This window comes from Crinia signifera, chromosome 2, assembly GCF_055691185.1.
Source record: "Crinia signifera chromosome 2, ASM5569118v1, whole genome shotgun sequence".
NCBI lineage: Eukaryota > Metazoa > Chordata > Amphibia > Anura > Myobatrachidae > Crinia > Crinia signifera.
The window spans coordinates 18,243,212-18,266,128 of record NC_139218.1 but is presented as its reverse complement, the minus strand read 5'-3'; the positions used below and the strand labels follow the sequence as shown (position 1 = coordinate 18,266,128).

At 45.7% G+C, this 22,917-nt stretch overlaps 1 protein-coding gene across 2 annotated transcripts in view; it reads left to right on the top strand.

The window, feature by feature from the left end:
• Positions 1–22,917, top strand: part of LOC146059435 (uncharacterized) — a 70,166-nt gene that overhangs the window by 4,416 nt on the left and 42,833 nt on the right. For both annotated transcript variants that reach the window (XM_083171657.1, XM_083171658.1), the window contains exon 3: positions 4,921–5,050. In XM_083171657.1, coding sequence (XP_083027783.1) covers positions 4,921–5,050 — 130 coding nt within the window. The remainder of the gene's footprint in view (positions 1–4,920; positions 5,051–22,917) is intronic.

Here is a 22,917-nt window from a genome sequence, read left to right as displayed (position 1 = left end):
AGGATGGGATTGACCTCCCAAAATGTTCCCCCATGTCTTTTTAATACAATTTATTGCATTTACATCATCTTCTGAGTGCTGTTTTGTTCACATGAGAGCAGGAGGCTGGGCAGTAAAGCATGATAGGGGAATGTGGGCAACACAGGGTGAGCGGGTCCCCACTGGCGGAAGTTACGGGGCAGGAGAACAGGAGGCAGGGCAGTGATAGAGGTGTGTGGGCATGAGGGGTAGTAAAGGTTTTTGGCTGTTGCAGAGTAGGGATGGCCCTTGGTGCAGAGGCCATCGATGGTTGGCATTGATGGCGATTTTGTACCCTGCCATCGATAGTAGTAAAATATTACTTGGATAACCATCGATTGTCACAGCTATCGATGGTCATCCCATTATTTCTGACTGAATAGGCAGTGGGTCAATCAGAACTCGGTGGCGGGACTTCCGGTTGTGTGTGTGGGGGGGGGGGGGGGGGGAGCTATGCTCCGTGTCCCGGCACCTTAAAATTCTGAAACTTGATCGGTTCTCCTTTGCCATCGATGTAGGGAAATCATCTGGTCCTCACATCGATGGCAAAAGTATTCAACATCGGCCATAAACCATCGATGATTTGAAATCATTGATGGTTGATGGGCATCCCTAGAACTGGAAGAGGGTGGGGGACAGTATGCAGCTCCCGGCAGTGGGTGAGCGTCTCCTCCCACTGGGAGGGAGGGTGCATGAGAGCAGGAGGCTTAATAATAGTGGTATGTGGGCAAGACATTGATAAAAGTTGTGGCGCTGGTGCAGAGGACCGTGGGGACACTTCTGGATATATATATATATATATATATATCCGGCCCCCGAAGCGTTACCTGGATAGACCAATTATGCAATAAAGCTTGGTCTTGATTCACTGCTGATGGAGTCCCTGAGTGCCCGTTATTTCTGAAATATATGCTGTGGGCTGTGTTGTCACGCTGCCCTCTTTGGTTGGCACCAGGGCAAGTTATCCACCACTGCAGCTACAGTAAGTCCTGAGTGACGGTACTCTCCTCTCGCCATCATTGTGTGCACACACAGCCTTTCTCAAGACCCTTGTGTGTATTCAGGACCAAGCACCAGGCATGCTGCTTTTCTTCAGATTCATCTACCTCCATCCCTGAGTGTGTGATACATTCAGGCAGAGTAGTCCTCCCCCGAGGCTTAGAGGTAGTAGGTCTGGCAAATAGGTCCATACCTGTAGCCCACAGTTGCTGTACACCATCTGGATAATGACCAGTACAGAACCGGAGTTTCCCGCAGCAGCTGCATATGTACTACAATGTGATAACATCGATTTGCTTAGTTACTCCGAAGCTGAAGCTGAGGAAATTCTCCTAAAAGATTCAGCATTTGAGGACACTGGTCTTAACACCAATGATGACATCTACAAGAAGCTTTACAAATTAAAAAAGAGGGTTACTACCGAAACAAACAAATTCCTAGGGGATTTCATGTCCATAACACCCCAACGATTGGACGTTACAGTGTACCATTTTGTAAAAAAATGGATTTCTATTCTAAATAAATGCTTCATGGACCTAATCTTGCTAGTCATAGAGGAGTCCACAAAGGAGTATAATTCAACCAAGGAGAAGATCAAGAGTTTTGAATCCACCAATCTACATACACTGGTTGCTGATCCCAGCACTAAAAGCCAACTTGACACGTACAAGTCTGAATTGTTACGGTTTAAAAAAGAAAAACTCAAAAAAGTGCAGCTCGATTACGAGCAACATTCTGTGTACCCTTGGCTCGGTAACTCATCTAGACCTACCATCCGCAATAGAATTGGTGGCCATTTTACACCACGCCATCGTTTTCAAAATTCCAGCACCTCTGGCAGTGAAACGGATTCCATCCAAAGAAGTGGCCCACAGTCTAGCCGCGGTCCCAGCCCTTTAGGGGTGAACACCAGGACCGGAGGCAAGACCGGCCCAAGAAACCAACAAGAAGAGGCAGGTAAAACCAACGCAAAACCAATGCAAAAACAAAAAGGAAACCTCCAAGGGGCCAGTGGACATAATATTCAATTTGTCATCTACCCCTCTCACAGCTCCAGAGATGGGAGTATTGAGTAAAGGGCTGTCCTTTGTGCCTCTAGAGGGCCTGCCAAATTTTGCTGGAAAGAAGATTCTTACAAATTCCAGAGGAATTTAAAATTTATGGATTATTTTTCTAAACAAACGACATCTCAGTCTGAGGAAATGCTCCCTATGGCAGTCAAAAATCTTTGAACTAAATCCAAGTTCAATCCACCCTCAACCAATGTATCCATTAAAACTTTCTATCGCCTGTTGGACTCTGCTCTCCCTAACCCCCCACCGCAGGTGTTTCCCAATTTGTCCCAGGCAGAACGTTCAGCCCTAAAGGACTTGGGTCAAAGGACTGACATTATAATCCAGGGGGGGGGGGGGGGCGGATAAAGGGGGTGCCATAGTTGTTATGGACACCTCCTATTACAGACCTATGAAAAATTCCATGGGGATCCCACTCAGAAGTTTAAGATCCATTTAGATACGATGTTGGCAAAGGCTATGGGGGATAGTGTAATCTCTGAGGTGGTATGTAAAAAGTTGGGGACTGAGTTTTCCGTCATCTCAATTTTTTATACCATCCCTAAAATCCATAAGGATGCCCAGCGGCCCCCCGGCAGACCCATCATATCTGCCAGGGGGTCGCTGTGCGAATCCATTGCCATATATTTGGACACATTTCTCCAACCTTGTATACAGCTATTGCCCGCATACCTCAGAGATTCCACCTCCCTGCTACAAAAGGTTTTGACTACTACCACTATACAGGAGGATACGGTACATGCCACACTGGATGTGTCAAGTTTATATAGTTGCATTCCTCATGCTGATGGCATTAAGGCAGTTATAGGTCTCATACAAGGCAACCCGGCATATCACGGGCCTTAGTTTTTTGCACGGCTATTGGAGTACACTCTGTCACACAATTATTTATTTTCCGATGGTGGCTTCTATTTGCAAAGGACGGGTGTGCCAATAGCCCCGTCCTTTGCAAATGCTTACATGTGGCAGTTGGAGCAAGAGTTTTGTACAACCCTGTGATTGAGCCGTTTGTCCATTTATATGTGCGTTATATAGATGATATCTATATCATGTAGAACGGGCCTATACAGCCCTTATGTGACCTTGTTAACACACAAAATGAGTCACCACATCCAGTTAAGCTGACCCTGACCACTAGCACCACACAAATCGCCTTTCTTGACATCCTCATTTCCATTTCAGCAGGGCAGTTGCATACATCTTTGTTCGTCAAACCAACGGACCGCATCACATTGCTCAGACACAACAGTTTCCACCCACGCAATACGGTGGAAAGCCTCCGTATTCCCAGTTTCTTAGAGTGTGCAGGATTACTGACACCGACTCAGAAACTATGCACACATTTGAAGAGAAAGGCTACCCTAGGCAGAGCCTACTACTAGCGTGTGATCGCACAGCCCTTATCACTGGTGCTAAACCCAAAGTCAAAAAAACATGTATCCCATGGGTGAATTACTTTAGTTCAGCTAGGTCAGAGAAACCATTGGTAGAGTTAAAAACTGGTGGGAGAACGTCAGTACTGATCCTGAACTACCTGTTTTCAAAGATACCAAGCTCATGCCCAGTTACAAACGTGGCCCAAACTTGAAAGACCTGTTAGTTAAGACCGAGATCACTAACTTTGACACCCCTTCTAGTCAAACTAGGCCTCCCAGAGTTGGTTGTTACCTTTGTCGTGGCTGCACGACGTGCAGCTATATGACATCCTGCAAGGAAATTGTGCACCCATACACGGGCAAGAAGTTTAGGATTAAATGGCCCCTTAACTTGCACCACAAAATTTGTTATCTATGTTATCTTCTGTCCGTGCGGGTTACATTACATCGCAAAACTAACTCTACTTTCAAAGTAAGGATGGCACAACATTGTTGTGCCATCCGGGCGGCTTTACAATCTGGTACTAGTGAGCAGCCAGTTGCTAGGCACTTTGCTGAAGCTAAACACGTAAACACGCTAAATAACGTTAAGATATAAAATCTTAGACCACGTGCCTGCACACGTACGGGGTGGCAATCGCTCCAAGATACTTCTCCAACATGAGTCCCAATGGATTTTCAAGTTGGACACTTTATATCCCAGAGCCCTTAATGACACCTTGGGCCTCCATAATTTTTGTATAATTTTTATAATTTGGATATTACTTTGCTATTGTGACAGCAATTTCCATTATTGTCATTAGTTGCATCAATATGTCTTTGCCTCCCTATTTTGCCTCTCTATTCTGCCCTCCACTTATATCCATATCCATTGTAGGGTGTCATTTGCTGGCTGTTCTCATTTTACAGCTCCGCAGGACTGTACAGCTTATATTGATATCATACAGTACAAATGTGCAAACTGGTGGCACAGCTGTTTTATCCACCCAATGCACTTATGTCAAATCTTAGGGCCTCTATCAGGTTCATTAGTTATTGCATACAGCAGAGAGTGTTAAAGTCCCCCTGCTAGTCTGGCACTTAGCCATTGTCCAATTTTGAACCAGCCAATTCTTGTGATTTATTTAGGTGTATTTATTGACATTACTGTTTGTAACAGCTGTCATACCCCACATTGAGGTTTGCGCCTAATTTAGTATTACATTATTACCTGATACTTGCATAGCCGTAATATGGCTATTTTTATGTTGTATGTCATTTTAACTTTTTAACCACTAGATGTCACTGTACTTATCATATTTCACGTTTGATATTTCTATTTTTTTTATTTCTTCATTTGTGCACGTATGTTTTGCATCCTCAGAAGTATGTGTTTTCATGGACGCCCTTTTTTTAATATGATAATGTTACACTGTTTTGATTAATAATACTGTGTGCTGCATACCCCTTTGCAGCCTCCCCACGTGACCACGGGATGACGGCCATGATGATGCGCCTGCGGCCGAGCGCGGTGACGTCACCGCAGTGTGCAGGATCCCAGAAACCGGCCCGGAAGCGTGTGTGTGTGACGGCTGCAGGGAGGGGGTGAGTATGCTTTACTTTCTCTATATATTTCCATGCACTTGCACTTTACCACTGTTATACACCGCTTTTCACTTGTCCTGATGACGGGGGTCCGGCCCCCGAAACGTTGATTGGATAGACCAATTATGCAATAAAGCTTGGTCTTGATTCACTGCTGATGGAGTCCCTGAGTGCCCGTTAATTCTGAAAAAAAAAAAAAATTGGACGTGAATAAAGTGATTAAGTGCTTATCTTAAAAAGAAGAAACGCGTTGGGTGTTCCTAGCCTCCAGAATCTTATTTTTAAGATAAGCACTTACCGTATATACTCGAGTATAAGTCGACCCGAATATAAGCCGAGGCACCTAATTTTACCACAAAAAAATGGGAAAACTTATTGACCCGAGTATAAGCCTAGGGTGGGAAATGCAGCAGCTACTGGTATATTTCCCTGTATAAAAATACCAGGACACAACAGACTGCTCCCCTTGCATAATAGCAGGACACCACAGGCTGCTCCCCCTGCCTAATAGCAGGACACCACAGGCTGCTCCCCCTGCCTAATAGCAGGACACCACAGGTGGCTCCCCCTGCATAATAGCAGGACACCACAGGGGGCTCCCCCTGCAGAGGACACCACAGGCTGCTACTCCTGCACAATACACCTCAGGCTGGGACACCACAGGCTGATCCCCCTGCTCACCCCTGGGACACCACAGGCTGCTCCTTCTGCCTAATAGCAGGACACCACAGGTGGCTCCCCCTGCATAATAGCAGGACACCACAGGTGGCTCCCCCTGCAGAGGACACCACAGGCTGCTCCTCCTGCACAATACATTATAGGCTGGGACACCACAGGCTGATTCCCCTGCTCACCCCTGGGACACCACAGGCTTATCCCCATGCAAGCGACACCACACAAGTGCAGCCGGGCAGCGAAGTGGATGGCTGGACGCAGCAAAGAAGCCACTGACTCGAGTATAAGCCGAGTGGGGGCTTTTTCAGCTAAAAAAAGGGCTGAAAAACTCGGCTTATACTCGAGTATATACGGTAATCACTTTATTCACATCCAATTTTCATTATATATTTGTGGTTTTTTTTTAATATTTTATATATATATTTTTTTTACTGTAGTGTCATAAATTATTTTATATTTATATACCCTCTCCTCTAAAAAATACTTTTTCACTGACCATATATCTCCAATTCCAGATTACTACAAAACAATTAGTCGCCGCCTCTTTATCCATTGTACACATTTCTATTTTGAGTAATATTGTTCCCCCTAGGAATTTTTTGGGGCAGGGCGCCGCTGTATGGGATGGGGGCGGACAGGACACACCGACGCCATCGTTGTAGGCGTGCCCGCGCCGCCGCGTCACCACAGGAGGCGTGCCCGCGCCGCCGCGTCACCACAGGAGGCGTGCCCGGGCCGCCGCGTCATCAGAGGAGGTGTGTCTGGGCCGCCTCGTCACCAAAGGAGGCGTGCCCGGGCCGCCGCGTCACCAAAGCGGGCGTGCCCGGGCTTCCTCCTTCGTACAAGGGGGCGGACCTGGCCCCGCCGAAGTCCGTGAGCTGCCGAGGAAGCCTAGCGCCGCCGAGATTGCGGTGCCTGGAGCTTCCCCGGGCACAACATTAGTCAGGCAGCAGGCTCTTTTCGCGGGGCGCTGCTGGAGTGGCAGGGCGCATTTTGCCCTTTAGAAATCGGGCAGGGCGCAGCGCCCCGCTAAAACAGCCTAGCGGGAACACTAAGTAATATACCAATACACTATTTTTTAAAGACTGGCTGACACCTTTTGTGAGGGAATATCGTTTTTTAAATAATTGTCCAATCAGAACACACAAGTGGTGCCCCTCATCCAATTTTTCACACACACACACACACACACACATATATATATATATATATATATATATATAAAAATCTGTGCCTCCCTATTAGTTACTTAGTTGAATAGCTGTTTATGTCCCTTTCTCATTGATAGATATTTCAATGTCAACTATTGTTCTAACTAACTTCACGTTCACTATATCAAGGTTGTTTAGAAACTATATGCTTTCACTAATAGTATTTGGAATTGGGTAGAATTCCCAATTTAAATAATTGAATTCTACCCAATTAAACCCAGAATTCTACCCAGAATTTAAATAATTATTGTTACACCATATACCGAATCACAAGCATCAATTATATTATATAGATATATTTCTTTAGAAAAAACAGTATAAAGTATATTAATAATAGTGTATACTTTGATACGGTGGCCACCGAGTAATGTTTAAATCAAATCAAATGTATACATATAATGCATAATAAAATGACAATCTAATAGTAGATTTATATTGGTCAGGTGTGAATATATTAAAGAAGTGTGTGGATGCACCACACATAGACAACTCTGTCCAGGTGATGCCTGATTACAATGTTTATTAGCAGGGTTCTATAAACCTATGGACTGGGACTGGTATTGGGTTATTGTTGTGTTCGTAGGAGATCACCACATGTACATATGAGCGACACTTCAGTGCTGATTAATGTCACTTCCAGCTTGTGTCATCTCATTACCTCACCTGCAGGTGGATTCCAACCTTGTAGGTGGCAGCTGTCACTTCAGCGCTAGATGAATGTCACATACAGTACTGTGGGACCTTGTGAGGGAGGAGAACACAACCTGTGGAAGTTATTATCCAAACTGCCTTCACCAGTCCTGCATTATGCTTATTGTGCACTCAAGGTTTCCTTTTAAGTGTGTGTAGATATAAAAGCCGCTCACGCGGATGTACAAGTTCTCAGATATAATAGCCACTCACGCGGATGTACAAGTTCTCAGATATAATAGCCGCTCACGCAGATGTACAAGTTCTCAGATATAATAGCCGCTCACGCGGATGTACAAGTTCTCACATATAATAGCCGCTCACGCAGATGTACAAGTTCTCAGATATAATAGCCGCTCACGCGGATGTACAAGTTCTCAGATATAATAGCCGCTCACGCGGATGTACAAGTTCTCACATATAATAGCCACTCACGCGGAGGTACAAGTTCTCAGATATAATAGCCGCTCACGCGGATGTACAAGTTCTCAGATATAATAGCCGATCACGCGGATGTACAAGTTCTCAGATATAATAGCCGCTCACGCGGATGTACAAGTTCTCAGATATAATAGCCGCTCACGCGGATGTACAAGTTCTCAGATATAATAGCCGCTCACGCGGATGTACAAGTTCTCAGATATAATACCCGCTCACGCCGATGTACAAGTTCTCAGATATAATAGCCACTCACGCGGATGTACATGTTCTCAGATATAATAGCCGCTCACGCGGATGTACATGTTCTCAGATATAATAGCCGCTCACGCGGATGTACAAGTTCTCACATATAATAGCCGCTCACGCGGATGTACAAGTTCTCAGATATAATAGTCGCTCACGCGGATGTACAAGTTCTCAGATATAATAGCCGCTCCCGCGGATGTACAAGTTCTCAGATATAATAGCCACTCACGCGGATGTACAAGTTCTCAGATATAATAGCCGCTCACGCAGATGTACAAGTACTCAGATATAAAAGTTGCTCACGCGGATGTACAAGTTCTCAGATATAATAGCCGCTCACGCGGATGTACAAGTCCTCAGATATAATAGCCGCTCACGCAGATGTACAAGTACTCAGATATAAAAGTTGCTCACGCGGATGTACAAGTTCTCAGATATAATACCCGCTCATGCCGATGTACAAGTTCTCAGATATAATAGCCACTCACGCGGATGTACATGTTCTCAGATATAATAGCCGCTCATGCGGATGTACAAGTTCTCAAATATAATAGCCGCTCATGCAGATGTACAAGTTCTCAGATATAATAGCCGCTCACGCGGATGTAGAAGTCCTCAGATATAATAGCCGCTCACGCAGATGTACAAGTACTCAGATATAAAAGTTGCTCACGCGGATGTACAAGTTCTCAGATATAATAGCCGCTCACGCGGATGTACAAGTTCTCAGATATAATAGCCGCTCACGCGGATGTACAAGTTCTCAGATATAATAGCCGCTCACGCGGATGTACAAGTTCTCAGATATAAAAGCCGCTCACGCGGATGTACAAGTTCTCAGATATAATAGCCGCTCACGCGGATGTACAAGTTCTCAGATATAATACCCGCTCATGCCGATGTACAAGTTCTCAGATATAATAGCCGCTCACGCGGATGTACATGTTCTCAGATATAATAGCCGCTCACGCGGATGTACAAGTTCTCAGATATAATAGCCGCTCACGCGGATGTACAAGTTCTCAGATATAAAAGCCGCTCACGCGGATGTAGAAGTCCTCAGATATAATAGCCGCTCACGCAGATGTACAAGTACTCAGATATAAAAGTTGCTCACGCGGATGTACAAGTTCTCAGATATAATAGCCGCTCACGCGGATGTACAAGTCCTCAGATATAATAGCCGCTCACGCAGATGTACAAGTGCTGAGATATAAAAGTTGCTCACGCGGATGTACAAGTTCCCAGATATAATAGCCGCTCACGCAGATGTACAAGTTCTCAGATATAAAAGCCGCTCACGCGGATGTACAAGTTCTCAGATATAATAGCCGCTCACGCGGATGTACAAGTTCTCAGATAGTAGCCGCTCATGCGGATGTACAAGTTCTCAGATATAATAGCCGCTCACGCGGATGTACAAGTTCTCAGATATAATAGCCGCTCACGCGGATGTACAAGTTCTCAGATATAATAGCCGCTCACGCGGATGTACAAGTTCTCAGATATAATAGCCGCTCACGCGGATGTACAAGTTCTCAGATATAAAAGCCGCTCACGCGGATGTACAAGTACTCAGATATAATAGCCGCTCACGCGGATGTACAAGTTCTCAGATATAATAGCCGCTCACGCGGATGTACAAGTTCTCAGATATAAAAGCCGCTCACGCGGATGTACAAGTTCTCAGATATAATAGCCGCTCACGCGGATGTACAAGTTCTCAGATATAATAGCCGCTCACGCGGATGTACAAGTTCTCAGATATAATACCCGCTCATGCCGATGTACAAGTTCTCAGATATAATAGCCACTCACGCGGATGTACAAGTTCTCAGATATAATAGCCGCTCACGCGGATGTACAAGTCCTCAGATATAATAGCCGCTCACGCAGATGTACAAGTGCTGAGATATAAAAGTTGCTCACGCGGATGTACAAGTTCCCAGATATAATAGCCGCTCACGCAGATGTACAAGTTCTCAGATATAAAAGCCGCTCACGCGGATGTACAAGTTCTCAGATATAATAGCCGCTCACGCGGATGTACAAGTTCTCAGATAGTAGCCGCTCATGCGGATGTACAAGTTCTCAGATATAATAGCCGCTCACGCGGATGTACAAGTTCTCAGATATAATAGCCGCTCACGCGGATGTACAAGTTCTCAGATATAATAGCCGCTCACGCGGATGTACAAGTTCTCAGATATAATAGCCGCTCACGCGGATGTACAAGTTCTCAGATATAAAAGCCGCTCACGCGGATGTACAAGTACTCAGATATAATAGCCGCTCACGCGGATGTACAAGTTCTCAGATATAATAGCCGCTCACGCGGATGTACAAGTTCTCAGATATAAAAGCCGCTCACGCGGATGTACAAGTTCTCAGATATAATAGCCGCTCACGCGGATGTACAAGTTCTCAGATATAATAGCCGCTCACGCGGATGTACAAGTTCTCAGATATAATACCCGCTCATGCCGATGTACAAGTTCTCAGATATAATAGCCACTCACGCGGATGTACATGTTCTCAGATATAATAGCCGCTCACGCGGATGTACAAGTTCTCAGATATAATAGCCGCTTACGCGGATGTACAAGTTCTCAGATATAAAAGCCGCTCACGCGGATGTAGAAGTCCTCAGATATAATAGCCGCTCACGCAGATGTACAAGTACTCAGATATAAAAGTTGCTCACGCGGATGTACAAGTTCTCAGATATAATAGCCGCTCACGCGGATGTACAAGTCCTCAGATATAATAGCCGCTCACGCAGATGTACAAGTACTGAGATATAAAAGTTGCTCACGCGGATGTACAAGTTCTCAGATATAATAGCCGCTCACGCAGATGTACAAGTTCTCAGATAATAGCCGCTCATGCGGATGTACAAGTTCTCAGATATAATAGCCGCTCACGCGGATGTACAAGTTCTCAGATATAAACGCCGCTCACTCGGATGTAGAAGTCCTCAGATATAATAGCCGCTCACGCGGATGTAGAAGTTCTCAGATATAATAGCCGCTCACGCGGATGTACAAGTTCTCAGATATAATACCCGCTCACGCCGATGTACAAGTTCTCAGATATAATAGCCACTCACGCTCATGTACATGTTCTCAGATATAATAGCCGCTCACGCGGATGTACAAGTTCTCAGATATAATAGCCGCTCATGCGGATGTACAAGTTCTCAGATATAATAGCCGCTCACGCGGATGTAGAAGTCCTCAGATATAATAGCCGCTCACGCAGATGTACAAGTACTCAGATATAAAAGTTGCTCACGCGGATGTACAAGTTCTCAGATATAATAGCCGCTCATGCGGATGTACAAGTTCTCAGATATAATAGCTGCTCACGTGGATGTACAAGTTCTCAGATATAATAGCCGCTCACGCGGATGTACAAGTTCTCAGATATAAAATCCGCTCACGCGGATGTACAAGTTCTCAGATATAATAGCCGCTCACGCGGATGTACAAGTTCTCAGATATAATTCCCGCTCATGCCGATGTACAAGTTCTCAGATATAATAGCCACTCACGCGGATGTACATGTTCTCAGATATAATAGCCGCTCACGCGGATGTACACGTTCTCAGATATAATAGCCGCTCACGCGGATGTACAAGTTCTCAGATATAATAGCCGCTCACGCGGATGTAGAAGTCCTCAGATATAATAGCCGCTCACGCAGATGTACAAGTACTCAGATATAAAAGTTGCTCACGCGGATGTACAAGTTCTCAGATATAATAGCCGCTCACGCGGATGTACAAGTCCTCAGATATAATAGCCGCTCACGCAGATGTACAAGTACTCAGATATAAAAGTTGCTCACGCGGATGTACAAGTTCTCAGATATAATACCCGCTCATGCCGATGTACAAGTTCTCAGATATAATAGCCACTCACGCGGATGTACATGTTCTCAGATATAATAGCCGCTCACGCGGATGTACAAGTTCTCAGATATAATAGCCGCTCATGCGGATGTACAAGTTCTCAGATATAATAGCCGCTCACGCGGATGTAGAAGTCCTCAGATATAATAGCCGCTCACGCAGATGTACAAGTACTCAGATATAAAAGTTGCTCACGCGGATGTACAAGTTCTCAGATATAATAGCCGCTCACGCGGATGTACAAGTCCTCAGATATAATAGCCGCTCACGCAGATGTACAAGTACTCAGATATAAAAGTTGCTCACGCGGATGTACAAGTTCTCAGATATAATAGCCGCTCACGCGGATGTACAAGTTCTCAGATATAATAGCCGCTCACGCGGATGTACAAGTTCTCAGATATAAAAGTTCCTCACGCGGATGTACAAGTTCTCAGATATAATAGCCGCTCACGCGGATGTACAAGTTCTCAGATATAATAGCCGCTCACGCGGATGTACAAGTTCTCAGATATAGTGGGACATTTACCAAAATGGATTCGTAGAAAAAAGGTGTATTCGTAGGGAGAAATACACCTTTTTTTTACGAATTTGTATTTTCGGGATTTACAATCCCAAAAATACAACAATTCGTAGTCCTAAAGATGGAACATTCGTATTTGTAGTTACAAATACGAATGTCTACACCATCGATAGGATACGACAGAAATCACCATTCAAAAGAATGGTGGTTTCTGATTTACTAAGCAGCCGTACTGACAATACGGCTGCTTAGTGGTGTGAAACACCCACGCAAATACGACAGGAAAATAGAACACCATTTTCCTGTTCTATTTGCGTTTTAGCCTGCACGGATCAGTCAGATCCGTGCAGGCTACAGTGTAAAAAAATAGAAAAAATAAATAAATAAAAAAAAAAACCGGCGTGGGGTCCCCCCCACAGCCGAAATCAGCACCAGGCTGAAGGAGCCGGGGCCGGTAATTAAAAATCAGGGAACCCGACAAATAGGGGTTCCCCGATTTTTAACAACCAGCCCCAGGCTCCAGGTCCGGGGCTGGTTCCCAAAATACGGGGGACAAAATGAGTAGGGGTCCCCCGTATTTTAAGAACCAGCCCCAGGCACAACCAGCCGGCAGGGTAATGTCACAGCCGGGGGACACTTATAAGGTCCCGCGGCCAAAACATTCTCCCTACCGACCAGTCAGCCTGGCCAGGGGCCCTGGGGGAGTGGGGACCCCCCCAATGAAGGGGTCCCCCCCCCTCCAGGACTTACCTGACCAGGCTGAAGCCTGGTGCTGTCCTCGATGCCCCTGGGCGGTGGGCATCGAGCTGATAAATGGTGTAAAAAAAAGATGAACCTATTGTTTTTTACTGTGGCACTACAAGTGCCAGCAAGCCTCCCCAGCAAGCTGGGACTTGGAGAACCACAAGTCCCAGCCTGCTGGGCATTAAAGGGCCCGCTGGCACTTGTAGTTCTACAGTTAAAAAAATAGTGCACAAAACACACTGACACACTTTTAAAATAAAACTTTATTACATACAAAGCCCACACATACTGATACTTACCTATCTTCTTTCCATAGGTCGCCCTGATGTCCTGTGTCGGCGTCTTCTGGTCCTGTGTCGTCTTCTTCCTCCATGTCGACCGTCGCTGTCGCCGTCCGGATCCGACGAAATCCATTTGGGAAGCTGTGGAAGGAAACCATACTCACCTGTCCCAGCGCGACGAAGTCCAGGTAAGGGTCTTTGCAAAAAAACAAACCGAACACCCCAAAACCAGACCGGACTGACGGAGACGCACGGTGTTTACATCGTGCGGCTCCGCCTCCCGAATGCCGCTATTGGCCGCCTTGCGGCCTAGCGGCTCCTGATTGGCCGCTAGGCCGCAAGGCGGCCAATAGCGGCATTCGGGAGGCGGAGCCGCACGATGTAAACACCGTGCGGCTCCCTGCTTGTCCGGCTGGATTCGGGTGCTCGTTTTGTTTTTTTGCAAAGACCCTTACCTGGACTACGTCGCGCTGGGACAGGTGAGTATAGTTTCCTTCCACAGCTTCCCAAATGGATTTCGTCGGATCCGGACGGCGACAGCGACGGTCGACATGGAGGAAGAAGACGACACAGGACCAGAAGACGCCGACACAGGACCAGGGCGACCTATGGGAAGAAGATAGGTAAGTATTAGTATGTGTGGGCTTTGTGTGTAATAAAGTTTTATTTTAAAAGTGTGTCAGTGTGTTTTGTGCACTATTTTTTTAACTGTAGAACTACAAGTGCCAGCGGGCCCTTTAATGCCCAGCAGGCTGGGACTTGTGGTTCTCCAAGTCCCAGCTTGCTGGGGAGGCTTGCTGGCACTTGTAGTGCCACAGTAAAAAACAATAGGTTCATCTTTTTTTTACACCATTTATCAGCTCGATGCCCACCGCCCAGGGGCATCGAGGACAGCACCAGGCTTCAGCCTGGTCAGGTAAGTCCTGGAGGGGGGGGACCCCTTCATTGGGGGGGTCCCCACTCCCCCAGGGCCCCTGGCCAGGCTGACTGGTCGGTAGGGAGAATGTTTTGGCCGCTGGACCTTATATTATAAGTTGAAGACACAAAAACAAAACAAATATATTGGCGCTAAAACTCAAACCGTACTATGTCCTTATTTAGTTTATTGGGGTGTAGACCATATACTCTACTATCTGCTAAATCCCAAAACTATGGGGATAATGCACACAGTAGGTTCCTGCAGCGTATTTGTAGGAAATGCCAATTTCCCAGAAGTAAAAATACAGAAAAAGAACATATAACGCGCCGGAAACAATGTATATATAAAATAATACAAATATTTATTAAGCTAAGAAAAAAGTATTTAAATACACATATAATATGTAACACTGGCCAGTGATAAAAAAACAATTTTATAAAAGCACAATCATTTGCAGACAAAATCCAGTGTGATGGGTTCAACACAAATGGGATATGAATTTTCTATTTATCCCATATATAGGTAGGGAGTGTTAGTAGCTCCCTTAAATATTTGATTTTGCCTGGCCAGACACACTAAAAAGTATGAAGAAAAAATAATAAAATAAAAATAAAAATAAAAATGAAAAATAAAAATAGGTAAGTTTATATTATATAATATAAAAGTCCAAAGGGAGAGATCTCCCTGTACCTGCTATTTATGCACCGGTGCAGTTTTGTTTGGTAGGGCTGTTTGTTGTCAGTGTTTGTTGCTGCAACACAGCCCTACCAAACAAAACTGCACCGGTGCATAAATAGCAGGTACAGGGAGATCTCTCCCTTTGGACTTTTATATTATATAATATAAACTTACCTATTTTTATTTTTCATTTTTATTTTTATTTTTATTTTATTATTTTTTCTTCATACTTTTTAGTGTGTCTGGCCAGGCAAAATCAAATATTTAAGGGAGCTACTAACACTCCCTACCTATATATGGGATAAATAGAAAATTCATATCCCATTTGTGTTGAACCCATCACACTGGATTTTGTCTGCAAATGATTGTGCTTTTATAAAATTGTTTTTTTATCACTGGCCAGTGTTACATATTATATGTGTATTTAAATAATTTTTTCTTAGCTTAATAAATATTTGTATTATTTTATATATACATTGTTTCCGGCGCGTTATATGTTCTTTTTTTATATTATAAGTGTCCCCCGGCTGTGACATTACCCTGCCGGCTGGTTGTGCCTGGGGCTGGTTCTTAAAATACGGGGGACCCCTACTCATTTTGTCCCCCGTATTTTGGGAACCAGCCCCGGACCTGGAGCCTGGGGCTGGTTGTTAAAAATCGGGGAACCCCTATTTGTCGGGTTCCCTGATTTTTAATTACCGGCCCCGGCTCCTTCAGCCTGGTGCTGGTTTCGGCTGTGGGGGGGACCCCACGCCGTTTTTTTTTTTATTTATTTATTTTTTCTATTTTTTTTTTACACCTTGCAGCCTGCACGGATCTGACTGATCCGTGCAGACTGCTAGAAATAATTCGTATTAGCGGCCGTATATACGGCCGCTAATACGAATCATTACACCATCGGAGGGTTACAAAGCAGTCGTATATGACTGCTTTGTAACTGATCCTCCGGAACACGACTTTGCATACGACTTAAACAGTCGTATGCAGTCGTAGGAAAAATACGAATACGAAAAACTAGGTTTCTCTTTCAATGGTCCTGGTGACACAGCTTCACATTGGGATGTAGGAGGGTCCGCAGGAGCCAGGCACCTATCCTAAAGCTTTTGGAGGGTAGGCTCCTCCCCTACTGCATCCCAGATTCCTCAGTTCGTGTTAGGTGCCCACTGGAGTGGGTGCTATTCTAAAGGGCTGCTGGAGCAGCCGAAGGAGTAGAGTTAGTTAGGGTTTTTATTATTTTATTAACTTCTACACTAGCTAGGTAGGCACAGTGTGAGGATTCTCATTAGTGAATCCTCACACTGCTAGCGCAGCAGGAGCTGACAGAAACGAGTCCTGTCAGCTCACTGTGCACGAGGGAGACGCTGTCTGGCCTCCCTGTGCAGCGCTTACAGCTTCTTTTAAGAAGCTGCCTGGGCTCCGGAGCGCTCTGAAACCGGCTTCACGCTAGGTGGGGATCATGGGGGACAGGCGCTCCGTGATGGCGGCGGCCATTTTCTGCGGAGCTTACACACTGAGCTCCTGATATGAGAGGACAGCAGTGTTGTTACAGGCATGTTCCGAGTGGTCCCCAGCTGAGGGGGAGATACTGGAACGAGGAGATCCTACAATGGGAGCGGCTGTCTGGGGGTAGTTGGCGCCAAAAGTCACAGACCCCGCAGCAGCAGGGACTTGGTCCCTTCCCTCACTCTGTTTTGGCGCCATTCAGAACGCTTGCAGCGGAGCTGAGCTGGCTTACAGATCCTGACAGAGTGATTGGATTTCCTGGGCTTCGCTTTCCCCATTCTGAAGACTACAGAAAGCTAAGTGACTGAGTACACTGTATATAATGTATGTACATTTAATGCTGTGACTGTGTTATTGAGAACATCATGTCTGAGCAACAGTCTGTGGTTTTGGGGGAGGGAGCCTTTAATGCATTGAGCGCTTGCAGTGGTTGTACACTGAAATTTGTCCCTAAGGGGGGCTTATGTATTTGTTGCGCTGCTGTGAAACCCATGGGGAGTGAACCCCAGAGGGTAGTGCATCGGACCTTGTGAGGGCTAAGTCCCTGAGACAGGTCGGAAAATGCTTTGGTGCATTACTGGACAGGCAAGAGTGATGGCTGGTAATTTCCCTAGACCAGGGCCATTCTCTCAGCAGTCCGTCCAGCTCTTTACCTCGGACCCAGACAGATCCTGACTTCTACAAGTCATGCAGGATACTGCTATGGGAATCAGCAGGTTTAAATTACTTGCTTGACAAGCTTTATGGTTATTCTGGGGGGACCCCTAAAAGGTCTTATTCAGTGCCATTATTAGCTGCTGATGAGGAGGGAGAGTACACAGACATACCCTGGGTTCAGGGTGATGTTTCTGAAGAGTCCTCACCCTCTGGGGTGGAGGATTTGATTACTGCTGTAAACAGGCATTGAATTTGTCTGTGAAGAAAAAACTCCTGCTAAGGTTGTTTTTAAGAGACAGCGTGAGGGAAATGATATCTCTCTGCAGACAAGGGTTTACAAGATTTATTGGAAAACCCCTGACAAAAGGCTTTAGATGCCAAAATAGATGGTTAAGCCTGTATCCCATGCCTGAGGATCATGCAGACCTCTGGGAAAATGTTCCAGTGGTAGAGGCTTCTGTGGTATACTTGTCAAAAGCCACTGTGCTACCAGTGCAAGCCTTCAAGCAAGCAAGTCCTCTGATTGGCTTCAGTCTGGGTCTCTAAGGCCAGGATTGGTGGGTCAGTGACCTGTGCTCTAGTTGACATACTGTTTTGTGTGTGTTGTTACTATGCAGAGAAGTCTAATGCTGCTGCAGAAAGGTGATTCAGGCTGAGCAGGAAGCTCTCAAAATGGCTGCCAGAGTTTCCTCAGTGTTTGGAATACCAGGAGAGTGCTCTGGCTTATAGCTTGGAAGGCAGATAACAAGTCTAAAAAGGCTTAGAGGCATTAGCTTTTAAAGGAAAGCTGTTATTGGTTTACAACTGAAAGAGATCAATAAGCAGGCCACAGGTGGAAAAGCACTTTCCTGCCTACCCCTGCAGCCAAGCAGACATCAAGGTTTTCTGTTTTCAGGCCATCCTTTCGGCCCTCCCCTAGAGGAGGTGCGTCCTTTTGAGAACAGTCTTTTAAGGGATAGTCTCAGTCCTCCAGGGGCAAGGCCCCATAGTCAAAAATTGGGTTCTTTTTATAAGAAACCAAAGGAGAGGAAAAATCCTCCGCATACTGCCAGGGGTTTTGCCCGGCGGTGTTTAAGGAGGGGGGACGTCTGTCACTGTTCAAAGACGCAGGGGCACTGTTAGACCGGAACGCTTGGGTTAGAAATATAACCCAGGGTTAAAAGATTCCCTTCAAAGTTCTTCCACCGAGAAGGTTCATTCCTACACCACTACCAAAGGAGGCTCGACTCCGTACAGCTCTCTTGGGAGCGGCTCATTCTCTTTTAGAGAAGGGTGTGGTAGTCCCGGTCCCCAGAGCGGAGGGAAAAAAGGCTTTTATTTCACTCTGTTTTTGGTGCCCAAACCAGACGGGTCTTTCAGCTGATCCTAAACTTAAAGGCATTAATAGCCATTTGTGGGTAGACCATTTCAAAATAGAGTCTCTACGGTCTGTGCTGCTAAGCCGGGACCAGGGAGAATTTTTAGCGCCCATGAAGGTCCAGGACGCATACTTGCAGGTTCCTATGCACTCGGAACATCAGGGTGTGCAATAGGAGACCTTCTCCTGTAATAACAGGCGTTGCCTTTCGGTCTGGCCACAGCGTCAAGGGTATTCACCAAATAATGTCAGAAATGGCGGATGTGCTTCGACTTAGGGAAATCATGGTTATTCCATTTTTGGACGACCTGCGGTTTAAAGCGGAGTCAGCAGACAAGTGAAGAGTCACTTGGCAGAAACCATCAGGTTTTGCAGATTCACGGCTGGCTTTTAAATTTACAAAAATCTCAATCGGTGCCGTCACAGAGACTCCAATTCTTGGGGATTGGTCTGGATACCCAGTTGCATTGGGTGTTTCTACCAGAGGCATAGGCCAAGGATCTGGCTGCCTTGGTACAGGAGATCCTAGGGTCTCAGAGCACAGCAGTATGGAGGTGCCTCAAACTGCTGGGGAAGATGATGGCGTCTTTCGAGACGTTACAGTTCGCCAGGTTCCACTCTAGAGTGTCCCAGTGGACAGGGAACACTCAGACCATGAGGTCAGAACAAATGGTGTTGTTTTCAGAAACTCGATCCTTCCTAAAATGGTGGATGGAGGTGGATTCCCTTCGGGGGAGTCGGTTCCTGCAGTCCTGGAGCTGGTTGGTAGTCACTACCGACGCCAGTCTCAGAGGCTGAGGGGCAGTAGTCGTGGACCTGCGTCTGCAGGGCTTGTGGACTTTAGAGCAGAAAGTCTGATACTTTACAGTCTGCCTTACTGATCAACATCTTGGAACTGAGGGCTGTGTGGAAGAGGTTTTCTCTGGCGGGAGAAAAGATTACAAGAGCTCCCTTTTAGGCATTCAGACCGACAACGTCACAGCTGTGGCGTATCTGAATCACCAGGGAGGCACACACAGCAATCTGGCCATGTGGGAGGTGTCCCGAATCTTCTTGTGGGCGGAACAGAATGTTCTAGCATTATCAGCAATCTTCATACCAGGAGTGGAGAATATAGAGGCCGACTTTCTAAACATGGAGAAACTGATGGAAGGAAAATGGAGGCTGAATCCACAAGTATTCCACTAGATTACAATAAGGGGGAAACCCCGGATAGAGACCTGAAGGCATACAGGTTCATCCATCAGGTACCCAGGTTGTATGACAGGACGTGGGATCCACTGGCAGAAGCAGTGGATGCCATGACTATCCCCTGGGAGGGGAATCTTCTTTATGATTTTCCACCAGTTCCAATGCTGGCAAGAGAGTTGAAAACAATACAGGCCCAGACAATTCCAGTAAATTTTAGTGGCCCCAGATTGGCCAGGGAGATCCTGGTACTCGAGGCTTCAGAGATTCTCTGTGGACTCGTGGCGTCTACCTCTGAGGTCAGACCTTCTAAAACAAGGACCGTTCAACCAGCTGGATTCAGCTCGATTAATTTTGACGGTCTGGCTGTTGAAAACGCCATTTTGAGGAATATAGGATTCTCAGAGGCGGTTAACGCAATGAGGAAAGCCAGAAAGTCAGTGTCTTCTGTAAATTATTTTGGGGCCTGGAAGACCTATATTTGGTGGTGTGTAAGACAGAGGTCACGCACATCGAGATTTAAAATGGCTAAATTGTTGGAGTTTTTTACAGGAGGGCCTTTCCTCTGGGTTAGGCCTTCAGTCACTCGGAGTACATATCTCGACCGTGTCAATTTTTCTTTCCAAAGAAGGATTGCGTTAGAACCAGAAGTACAGACCTGCCTGCAGGGGGTTTATCTATTGAAACCTCCCTACAACCAACCAGTAGCGCCAGGGGAATTATCTCTGGCTCTGGAGTACCTTAAAGAGGCGCCTTTTGAGCCGTTAAGGTCGGTTGACCTTAGTTTCCTTTCAGGGAAGCTGGTAATTTTGTTGGCGGTGGCGTCAGAAAAAAAAAAAAAAATATCGGAGTTGATTGCTTTGTTCTACAAGTCTTCCTCCCTTATATGTCATGATGATAGGGCTGCCTTTCGGACAGTACCCCTAGATTTTTACCAAAAGTAGTCTCTGCTTTTCTTCTAAATCAGGAGATTGTTCTGCCTGTGTTTCAACCCCCAGAGGGTTGTTAGGAAAAGGGACAAATTGAGGAATTTGGATGTTGTGCGCGTCTTGCGCGTTTATGTGGACAGAGTTAAGAGTGTCAGAAAGACTGATACTTTACTGGTTTTGTATGACATACACAAACTTAGTTGGCCTGCTTCTAAGCAGACCATTGCTAGGTGGTTGCGCTCTGTTATTGCGTTTGCATATACAAAAGTTGGTAGGCCTGTACCGGCCAGGATTAATGCGCATACCACCAGGTCGGTTGCCACCTCTTGGGCGGTTCGACATGGGGCAACAGCTGAGCAGGTTTGCAGCGCTGCCACTTGGTCATCTGTTCATAATTTTGCCACATTCGATAGGTTCCATGAGTTCGCGTCGGTGGACGCATCATTCGGGCGAGCAGTGATGAATACTGCAGACCTGAGCGTACCCACCCAAAAGGACCGGCTCTGGAACGTCCCAATGTGAAGCTGTGTCACCAGGACCATTGAAAGAGAAAAAGGGATTTTTGTAAGAACTTACCGTTCGAATCCCTTTCTCTGATAGGGTCCTGGTGACACAGCGATCCCTCCCTTACGCTCAGTAAGTATGCCAGTGTTCATGATGTTTCATGTTATAATTGGTTGAAAAGTTAAATTTAAAATTGTGCATATAATATGTGCAGTTGTTTGTACTGAGTTAATGTATTCCAGTGGCTTTGAAAGATTGAACTGAGGAATCTGGGATGCAGTAGGGGAGGAGCCTACCCTCCAAAAGCTTTAGGATAGGTGCCTGGCTCCTGCGGACCCTCCTACATCCCAATGTGAAGCTGTGTCACCAGGACCATATCAGAGAAAGGGATTCGAACGGTAAGTTCTTACAAAAATCCCTTTTTATCATATTGGTAAATTTCCCCCATAATAGCCGCTCACGCGGATGTACAAATTCTCAGATATAATAGCCGCTCACGCGGATGTACATGTTCTCAGATATAATAGCCGCTCACGCGGATGTACTTGTTCTCAGATATAATAGCCGCTCACGGGGATGAACAAGTTCTCAGATATAATAGCCGCTCACGCGGATGTACAAGTTCTCAGATATAATTGCCGCTCACACGGATGTACATGTTCTCAGATATAATAGCCGCTCACGCGGATGTACAAGTTCTCAGATATAATAGCCGCTCACGCGGATGTACAAGTTCTCAGATATAATAGCCGCTCACGCGGATGTACAAGTTCTCAGATATAAAAGCTGCTCACGCGGATGTACAAGTTCTCAGATATAAAAGCTGCTCACGTGGATGTACAAGTTCTCCGATATAATAGCCGCTCACGCGGATGTACAAGTTCTCAGATATAATAGCCGCTCACGCGGATGTACAAGTTCTCCGATATAATAGCCGCTCACGCGGATGTACAGGTTCTCAGATATAATAGCCGCTCACGCGGATGTACAAGTTCTCAGATATAATAGCCGCTCACGCGGATGTAGAAGTTCTCAGATATAATAGCTGCTCACGCGGATGTACAAGTTCTCAGATATAATAGCCACTCACGCGGATGTACAAGTTCTCAGATTTTGGGGGACATTTACCAAAATGGATTCGTAGAAAAAAGGTGTATTCGTAGGGAGAAATACACCTTTTTTTTACGAATTTGTATTTTCGGGATTTACAATTACAAAAATACAACAATTCGTAGTCCTAAAGATGGAACATTCGTATTTGTATTTACAAATACGAATGTCCTACACCATCGATAGGATACGACAGAAATCACCATTCAAAAGAATGGTGGTTCCTGATGTACTAAGCAGCCGTACTGATAATACGGCTGCTTAGTGGTGTAAAACAGGCATGCAAATATGACAGGAA